At 42.4% G+C, this 10,025-nt stretch overlaps 1 protein-coding gene across 2 annotated transcripts in view; it reads right to left on the bottom strand.

Annotated features, from left to right (window-relative positions):
• Positions 1-1,161: 1,161 nt before the first annotated feature.
• The window catches only part of CREG1 (cellular repressor of E1A stimulated genes 1), an 11,201-nt gene continuing 2,337 nt past the window's right edge, over positions 1,162-10,025 (bottom strand). The window contains exons 2-4 of one of the 2 annotated variants that reach the window (XM_003785736.3): positions 5,347-5,466; positions 4,126-4,310; positions 1,162-2,452 (exon numbers count right to left, since the gene is read on the bottom strand). In XM_003785736.3, the coding sequence (XP_003785784.1) occupies positions 2,449-2,452; positions 4,126-4,310; positions 5,347-5,466 (309 nt within the window). In that variant the 3' untranslated portion in view covers positions 1,162-2,448. Of the gene's footprint in view, positions 2,453-4,121; positions 4,311-5,346; positions 5,467-10,025 lie in introns of those variants that run through there. The other variant, XM_023510834.1, reaches the window with a different exon arrangement.

Genomic DNA, 10,025 nt, shown 5'->3' with positions numbered 1-10,025 from the left:
ATACGAAAGTAATCTCCTCTCCAATTACTTTGTGATCTACCGTCTGAGTGTTACTGAGAAGGGGTGATGACATTAAAAGTCTCATCAGAACATTTGTGCCTGTCATTGACCCTTGTCTCATTTCATAAAGGATTTTTCTCCACTCCACAACACACCAAAGGACTTTGAACCTGGGCTATAAGACAGAGTAAATGATTATTGGCCATGGTTGGTAAAGACAAATGGCCTTAACCAGTTGAGTACAGATCAATGAATGGCCAAGACAAAAATCTGCCAGTTGCAGCTATCTGAGCTGTGTAGTTTCAGGCTCTGGGGCCATTCTCTCTTCCTATTGTTTTCTTGATCAAGCCTTGCCTTGCTTTCTGGACCAAGGCCAAGGCCAAGTCCCAACCCCACCCCAGTCTAAGACACTCTTCCCCTATCTCTTTAAGGCTCTGCTGTCTTCTGCAGCAGGTAGGGTGCACAGGGACAAGAAGCCTGATGGGACAGGAGCACGTGGTACGGTGGGAGTGATAAACTCATGAAAACTTGTCAGCAGCTGCATGAGACCAGGCCTCTGCTTCTCCTTCTGCCCCTGCCGGGTGCTTTTACACCCGGGTCATCAAGGCCATCCACCCCAGCTCAGCCTGTTCCTGGCTCAATTAGCTCTGCTGTGTAAGAAACCTGGCACTTGCACGAAAAGTGGTCTACAGTGCCCTCTTGTGGCCAATCAGAAGGTAACAGTGAGGGATTATGTTCCATTACCCAGGAATGAGCAAAGCCTGCTGGGAAAACCTGGCTGACTTTACTCGGGATAATTGCACCTTACTTTTTTTTTTTTTTTTTTTTAATATAGTGCCAAATGCTGAAGAAAAAACTCACAATAAATGGGCAAAGGGAGGAAACCAGACAGTTGCCCTCAACCTAATTCTTTATCACGAGATACACTGGCACCTGAAGCCAGGAAGAACCTGTGATGAAAGTTGGATTCTAACCACCCCCCAGGTTTTGTGACACAATGGACTTCTCTGCCAATGGGGAAGAATGAGATTAGTCACTTCAATTTTTGGAACAGCCAGTCACCGATTTGAGAGAATGCTAAAATAATACAAAACGCTCTTGATATGGACAAAATAAAACATTAAAAAGTTAACGTATGTTTATGAAAACAAATCCAACACATTTCATTAAAATAATGCTTTTAATTATTGATGCTTTGACTAAGAGATCTGTTTTATTAAGTTTAATATAAATCACTTTTGTAAAACAGAAGCTGTGGGCTTGATTTCAGTTCACTTTGTAGTTTTCAAACATAATGACTCATATTTAAATTTTCTCTTTGCCTTTTGAGAACTCAGTGGCTTGGTTCCTGACATATTTCTTTAAGAAGAATTTACATCATCTTCTAAAATCATGTATACGGTTAACAAAATTAAACAGTGTCTTCTCTTCCAAAGACATGTGAGCTTTTTTTAATGCAGTGTTCTCTTTCCTCTGATGACCTGGTTTAGGTCACAGCAGTGCTAGGAGCTATTTAGAGATTTAGAGCAGCTGCAGAAGCCTGAGGTCACTGCTGGGAGTAGAAGCATTTAAAAAGCTATGAAGAGTGGTTTGGGAGACAATTTTTTTCCCTGGCCAAAAGTGGTCCATGCCAGTTAATGCTGCTTATAAGAGAATAAGAGAAACATAAAATTTCCTTCCTTCTCTTTCTTTTGCAATCCCATTTTGGGGTCAGAATGAAAAATAACCTGTAGTATATGTGTGTTGATTATACATCTCCACTTCAGTGGGAAGTCAACTTCAGGAAGAGTCTTGTGAATTTCTTTTGTGCTAGGTAAGTATCATTTTAGAATGTAAAAAGTTTTTTTTTTAAGTTCTTTATAAGAAATAGTTTTGTCCTGTGCTGGCTCAAGATACTCAGGATTGTCAGACATAAACTGACACGAGGACGAAGCTCCATTTGTGTCTCGTGTTGCTTGTCTGTTTTGGCAAGATTCCTCCGGGCGCACTGTCGCAGGAGCCAGCCCCTCTGCACCGGGCTCTGCCGCTCAGGAGCAGCTGTGGTGAGTAGTGTGCACTTCCAGCATGTGGCTTCCAGGAATAACGAACACAGGCTCAAGTACCTCGCAATGCCAATGGGCAATCTAAATCTGGAGCTTGTTCCTTTTCAAGGAACATAACTGAAAGTATATTCGGAGTTGATGGAACAAAACTTCTTGGATTGTAGTGAAAGACATTTCTCTACAAAAATGACTTCAAAATATGAAAAAAAAAATCCAGCAAGCAGCCACATCTTCCAAGAAATCTGCTCCAACTATATTTTGTAAACAAGCAAGCAAGCAAACCAGCAGGGGACAGAAAACTGGCTAAGATTCTGGGAAACTTTTCAGAGAAATGTTAAGCCCTTGAAGAGTCCATGAGCCCCCCTAAGGAACTTCACAGGTGTGGTTAAGTTCACCATATTCTGCTTCACCTAGAAAGAGGAAGAGAGGGGAAGAATTATTTCACTAAACTGAGTTGACAAATCTTAAAAGTTCATTCATTCTAGGGAAGGACTAGAGAAACTCCTGATCTAAAAGTTTAAGATTTTGAGTTAATTTCAGCCATGTTAAGTGTTGTACCTGAGCTTGTTAAAATGCAGATTCCTGGGTTCTGGTTTCAGTAGGTTTAGGGTGGGCCCATGAACTGTCATTTCAGCAAGCACCCCTCCTCTCCACAAATAACTCTGACACACTTTAGTAAATGTTGCTAGGCTGTGACTGCTGTTGTTATCTCATTTAAGAAGAAAATTTGAAGGTTTAAAAGACAAAAACCATTGAGAACAGTTAACAAGAGTGGCCAAGGTTATAACCAATGACCTTCCCTCACCTCTGTCTTTGTTAGGACATGTGTGGATGCACCACAGGAGATAAAATGAGGCCCAGCACAACCAGGCTGCTGCTCAGACTCAAAAGTGAAAGGAGGGGATGCTTATGAGAACTGCTTTATGCAAAAATGTTGCAAATACTTGGCTTAAGCATTTAAACCTTCCACTTAGTTTACACATAGGCTTGTGGGGTCTTGTCCCAACAGTCCAGTGAGGCAAACCATGTTCAGTCAGTTCGGCTCCACATTAGCTCTAGGAAGTGGCAGACTGCATTTGAGTGAAACAGATTTCAAATGCAGAGGCCTTTATGGTATTTGGGGAAATAAGTATTTCCCAAAACTGATCTGGGCAAGCCAAGCAAGGTGGCTACCAATTTAGAGAAGCTCCAGAATGCCCGTGAGGTCCCTGTGAGCGGTACTCTAAGAATACGCAGACCCTAAGCTGATCAATATTACTGTGTGCTCCCCAGACTCCTCCTCACCAGTTCTGGTGGCAAAATGGGTGGGTGGGAGGGTCCCACTGCCAGACTCTAAGATGGACAATTAATAGCCAGAGGCAACTGGTCAGAAGGAGTAGCTTTCAGCCTATCCCCAAAAGTCTGGTTCACTGCCTTAGAAGGGCCCACACCCTGTCCTAGTCTTTGGTCCTACCCTCAGGATAAGGACAAAGGGGTTCTGTCTTATCTCTGAGCTGCAGAAAAGTGCTCACTCTCTGCATAATAAGGTGGGAACCTCACTTATTCAGCAAGGAGACTTAGGGGAAAACAGTTTTATTTTGTGACTGAAGCATGTATTGCCCTTGGGCATGTTATTTATATAAAGATAAGTGCCCTTCAGAGATTAGGTCCTGTGAGAGTAAACTTAAACTTCAAAGAGCAGGACTCCATTCTTCTTGTCATCCTCCTTAAAACTTGTTGCCCATGGGCGATGCCTGTAGCTCAAAGGAGTAGGGCCACCGGCCCCAAATGCCAGAGGTGGCAGGTTCAAATCCAGCCCCGGCCAAAAACTGCAAAAAACAAAACAAAACAAAAAAATCCACCTTGTTGCCCAGGAATAATGTTCTAATTACTACCTCTGTGTTCCTGTAAAGTCAGACGTGTTTACCATCCCCGAAGAGTATCAACAGCCCATGTCTCTTCTCCTGCACACAGGGCAGCAAAATAATCACCAGGACTGTTGGGTTCTTTAGTCCAGGAAAATCTCAATCAGCCAATCACTCCTAAACACTGGCTCCCCGTAAGGGCTGCAGTATAGAAAGGTGAAAGCTGTGGAAGTACTTACTCAAATGTCACATTGTAATATTCTCCAGGTGTCACTATTTTTGGTCCACCAAAGTAGTCCAGGACCCAGATATTGGTGATATTCAACTTGGCAAAGAACCAATCATGGCTGGAAGGCCAGGTTTTCATCTCAGGGTGCCGAACGAATAATGAATGCTTGGCAAAGTCCCTTTCTGCTCCATCCACCTACAGGACATATGTGCAATGAATATTCTCATAGGAGTAACATTGTTCTCCATTTGTTACGAATGCATGATTCGAGCGTTCTAGAAATCCTGAGTTTACTTAGTTGTAAATCCTGTTCTTAAACTTAAGGAATCAAGAGAAAATAAAGGAAACTTGAAGACTGCAGAGAACAATAAAGACTTCACAGGTTGGCAACAACAGAATCAAGAGGGAAACTGTCAGGTAAACAGTAACTCTGAGCTATGGGAGCAACTGGCACAAGGTACTGTAACATGTTAAGGTGTAACATTAGTGTATTTACCCCATAAGGTGCACATGTTAAACAGGTAGATGACTGGACATGAAGGAAAAAAGCCTTTCGAAGCATGGTGCAACTCAAAAGCATGTGCCATTCCTCCCCCTTGCTCCTGCCAATGAAGGAGACTCCACTACAGACATGCACCCACACAGAATTTCCAGGCTGTAAATAAAACTTGTCTGAGGCACTGATGTTTGACAAGGTCAAAAACCAAATGTGCTGGCTCAGCCATCAAATCAGTGCTCAGGACACCTGCACACTGCCCTTCCTGCAATTTCCTTTAACCTCTTCCCTCATCCCAAACTAAATTCACTTCCACTTTTTAGTAATGGATACTCCTCTTATTGGCCTACTCAACACGTTCTCTCTGCTCTAAGCCACTGTTAAAATATGGAGACAGGGAGCCTAGACATGGGAAATATGGCACAGAGTTAACCATGGTGAGAGCAGTGGCCCAGCAGGTGTTCCCAAGCAAGAATAATTTTATATAGGGGATTTATAGTTGTTATATCTGTTTGGCTTCAGAAAAATCATCCCTTTGCTTCACAAATATCATATTGAGCACCTATGTGAAAGCAACTAACTAAAACCTTTAATTTTCACAGAATTACTTCACAGAACATTTTCTAACTATGCAGCTCAATCATAAATCCTTATTCTCAGAAGATCTTTCCTTCATTGCTAATAAGATGATGCTCTTCTAAAAACCCTCTCTCTCTGCAGAAGGTATCTACTTACCTTGGTCACAGTTCCTGACAGTATTATGTGAGCACAAAGAGGACTTTGGGGATCGAATCCATGCTTATGGCAGAAGTCAGTCTGCGCCAGAGAGACGGTCAGCGTGGCTTGTGGGTTCTCCTATAGGGAGAAAATGAAGACCCTTCCATGTGAAATACAATTTGTAGAGAGGTAATAAATTTTGCAAGTTGCATGCGTAATGTTCCCAGAGCTTAACCAGTCTTCCATGAAATAAGGGATTGTAAAACACCATCGTCCACTCAGGGGAAAAATACTACTTGCACAGAGATTGATTCTGACTCTCCCACATGCAAAAAGGGAGGGGGTCATATTTCAAATGAACTAACTCATTAAGAATCATTTCAATGTATTTTTCCTTATAACTATGAATTTGTTCCACATTCATCAGAGGAATTATAATTATACTACCCCAAATCAAGGTTAGTCTACTGTCTTCATTGAAAGATCTGACTGGTTAAACTCTAATATGAAACCACTGCATAAAAATACCATAGTTGCTCAACTAGTTAATTATGTAATTTAAGCAAGAAAGTAGCTGATTCATGCTGCATGGTTATCTTATGCTAGCAGAAATTGTCATGTGATCTCAAAACTTGTAGAAGTTGTTCATTCTTGGTGTAGCAATAAAAGGAGTCTTATTCTAGATTCAAAAAGTGAAGTAAGTGAAATTCTTAATTCTTATTCACCAATTGGCTTCACGAAAGACAGTTAACAGATACACCAGATTTGAACACAGTGCTGCAGACTCTTTAGGCTCTAAATGTCTTGTAGAGACTTTTGCCATTTCACAGTGACCCATCAACACAGCGGATAGTAAAGAGATCTCCTTGAAGTCATTTAGCCAAATACTCTGTCTGGAAACTGCTAGGCAGTGCACTAAAGGAGACCAAAAAAATAAAGGAGGGTGCACTCAGATAAGGTCTCTTCTCTCTATGAGTTTATAATCTGGTAGAAAAGGAAAAAAGAAACAAAACTTCAGTAATGCGAAAGAAAGAGAGGTCAGAAGGCAGCACAGAACTGAAGAGCATTCCAAGTTCAGCGTGAGGAGACATCAGCCTAACCTGGTGTGACGGAGAAACTGCAGGGAGCCTTACACAGGCAGTCCCTGGGCCACAACAAGGTAAGTGCTGCAGGTTCGGTAGTAAATTGAATTTGTATGCCAACTGGAACAGGTACATTTACCAGTAATAAACTTTCACAGGTATGAGTCCTCATCAGTCAAATGCTTGTAACTCAGGACTTACTGTAATAGGCCCCTATTTGTAAGTGCGAGTTGTATGTAAGTTGGATGTTTGTAACTCAGGGACTACCTGCATTCAGAATCAGAATAGAAGTGGAAAGATATATTAATGGTAGAGGGTGATACTACGTCTTCCCTTATTAGAGACAAAATAATTAACCCAGAAGCATGGGCTACCAAGGGACAGGTGGGAAGAGCAAAATATGCTCAACCCGTCTAAATCACCTCAAGCACCTAGGGACCGTCTCCTTAGCCCAAGACTTGAGCCATGGCTCATATCCCACAGTGACTCTTATTCAGTAGGTACATGACATTCTTCTGGGAGCACCAGATGCAGAGGAACGCCACAAAGCTACCCAAGCTCTATTAAACTTTCTAGCTGATTGTGAGTACAAAGTTTCCAAGGCTAAAGCCCAATTATGTGTGTCTGAAGTGCACTATTTGGGTCTCCAGTTTTCACAGGGGAAGAGAGCCTTAGGCAAAGAAAGAATATAATTTATTCTTATTAAATATTGGCTTACCCTAAACCTTGAAGTCTCGGACAGCTTTGAGGCTTCTTAGAAATTACAGGCTTTTGCAGACTCTGGATTCCTGGATATAGTAAAATAGCTAGAGCAGTCTATTCTTTAATTACAAATACTCAAAAGAGTTCCTGGTCACTCTAAAATGGGAACTGGAGGCAGATAAGGCTTTCCAGAAGCTGAAAAATGCTCTTTTACAGGCCTCTGCTTTAAGTGTTCCTACCAGGTAACAATTTAATCTGCATGTTACAGAGCCAACTGGAATTGCCCTCAGAGTCTAGACCCAACACCAGGGTTCAGTTTTACAATGTGTAGTTTCCCTTAGTAAAGAAATGGACAGCATGGCCAAGGGATGGCCACACTGTCTATGGGTTTTAGCAGCTGTAGCCCTCTTAACCCCAGAAGCAACTCAGCTAACTTGGGGAAGAGACCTAATTATTTATACTTCTCATGACCTTACTGGACTTTGAAATTCAAAAAAGGCAATCTTTGGCTGTCAGATGATGTGCTAATCAGATTTATGTCTTCCAGAGAGGCTGTCATCAGGCCACAAGCAGTAAAAATGGTTCCAGTCCAAGACCTAATTCTGTTGTGGAACCCTGGATTACCCTCCCTCTGGAGAAAGCCTAACTGACCCCTTCTATTGATACAGGGTTGCCCCATTCAAGGCTGCACAAGGGACCCCAGTTTCCTAGGCCTGGGCAATTTCATGAAGAAAAGACCCTGATATTTTGCCCCAAGGTGGAGGGATCAACCCGGATTTCCATTTACTGTGAACCCTGGATTGCCCTCCTCTCAGGAACCTCTAACTACCCGGGTTTATCACTGTCCATCTTCAGCAGGAAGGACTCCTTTCTCCCTAATGGCAGTTAGAGCTTCTATTCCAAGACAAAGGATTGATACAGGATTCATTCAGGCCTGGACAGAAATAAGCTCAGAAATCAGACCCCCATTTCTAGGCACAAACAGGTTGCCCTTCCCAGGCCACATCTCTGGGCTCCAATAAGGTCTGCAACAAAACAGCCAAAACAGTTTTGGGTGACTCCATCTTCCTTAGGGAGCACACACCCTAATCCCTGAGATTAAAAAAAAACCTGCAGAGACCTACTAACCTTGCCCCAGGGGACTGCATTCATTCATTTGTTAATATACTCATTAAGTTTGTAAAGGTGTTTTTCCACCTACCTAGCCCTGGTCAAAATGTGATATATACCCCTAAACAAAGGACCCATGTGGAAGACTTTCAACTTGGGTCTTCCCCTTGCCAGAAGCTCTGGTGCTTTTTACTCTTTCTGTATTCCTTTCTGTCTAATAAAATCCTATCTTACCACTGAGGGAAAAAAATAAAGGTAGAGGGAACGATAACTGTGAAACCCACAGAAGTGGGAGGGCCTAAGGCATGATAGAGAGTCTGGGGGAACCTAATTTGCTGGAAAGAGAGACTTTCAGATTAAGTGGGTTTGGGGCAACTCAAATCTGAGCCGAGGAGTCTACATTATAATTTGTAAGGCACGTTTGGCAGTACCTTCCAAGAACCACCTGTTTGGAGAGCTTGTCAGAATGCTATTCCTGGGCTCCACTCCAGACCCAGGTATCTGCATTTTAATCAAAAGCCTCAGGTGACTCAGTGGGTGTTGTTAAAGGCTAGAGCACCAATGCTGAGTGAGGTATTTTGTTACCATAAATCTGGTGGTCAGGGTGGACAGGCCAGACAGGAAGAGTTACTTTAAGGCAGGAAGAGGTGATAAGCTTAAGGATGGTGTGGTAGGAATACAAGGAAAGGGACAGGCTAGAAACAAAACAACAGAAAATTGTCAGGATTTGGGAACTGAGGGAGTTGGAGAGGGTGGAAGAATTCCAACTATGTTTCCTGAGCAAACAATCATTCCATTAACAGAAATGGAGAAGAGGAAGATTAGCTGGTTTCAGGAGGAAGAAGGGTTGAATTTAAACATACTGAATTTGAGGGTAAACTAATGAAGTAAAAATGAACGGCAAGCAGTTCACGGTATAGAACTCTAACCAGGTCAGAAAAGGACATGAACTTGGAAGTGAACTTTAACTGGGAATGACATGAATAACAGTTTAAGATTTTTTTTTTTTTTTTTTAATATAAGAGGAAGGGCTTTATTCATGGGCCGGGAACTTACAGCATAGAAGATTTCCAAAATGGCCATGCTCCTAAGATTTTCTAAGGATTGTACTGAGAACAGAAAGGTAAGAAACTGAATTTGGAGGACACTCATTTTTAGTGGGTCAGAGAAAAAAATCAGGAGTGATCAGAAAAGAAGGTCATAGCACAAAAGTGCCAAGAAGGGAGTGAAGACAACAGTGAGAGATGTTGGGGCCCAGAATCAAGCCCCAAGATTTTGTTTCTGACTCACTGGCTCTGCAGCCCAATCTGATACCATGACCAGCTAACATGAGCAGCATCTTCCTAGAAATATTCACTATAAAAAATGCTGCAGAAAAAAAAAAACATTCAAAAGAAATGTCCCAGTGGCCAAAAACATTTGAAGCTCACAACCTGTCTCTGAGTTAGAGGACAGGCATTTTACACGTGAGAAGTGGCCCCAAACCTAGGCCTCTTGTTTTTGTTGGAACTATTTCACTCCCCTTGATGGGAAGACATGAAGAGGACCCTGCAGGTCAGAAGGAAGGGGAAAAGTGGAAGGCGCAAACCAATCTTGAATGGTTAATGGAGTCAGAGTCGGACAAGTTCTGATGCAGCCACTTTCACTGTCATCATAGAAATCCTGGGTAGGGTCCTCACTATCTCTTTCTAGATATCAATGACCTGGGCTGAAGTGCTAACTGACAGCCATTAGCTGGCTGGTTACAGGTGAGTCCCTGCATCCCTGAGTCTTTGTTTCCTGATTCCTGCAATGTGGATGATA

This window comes from Otolemur garnettii, unplaced genomic scaffold (genome assembly GCF_000181295.1).
Source record: "Otolemur garnettii isolate 467f Iridium unplaced genomic scaffold, OtoGar3 scaffold00016, whole genome shotgun sequence".
NCBI lineage: Eukaryota > Metazoa > Chordata > Mammalia > Primates > Galagidae > Otolemur > Otolemur garnettii.
Note: the sequence above shows the minus strand (reverse complement) of the source record. Positions and strands in the feature narration are given on the sequence as shown.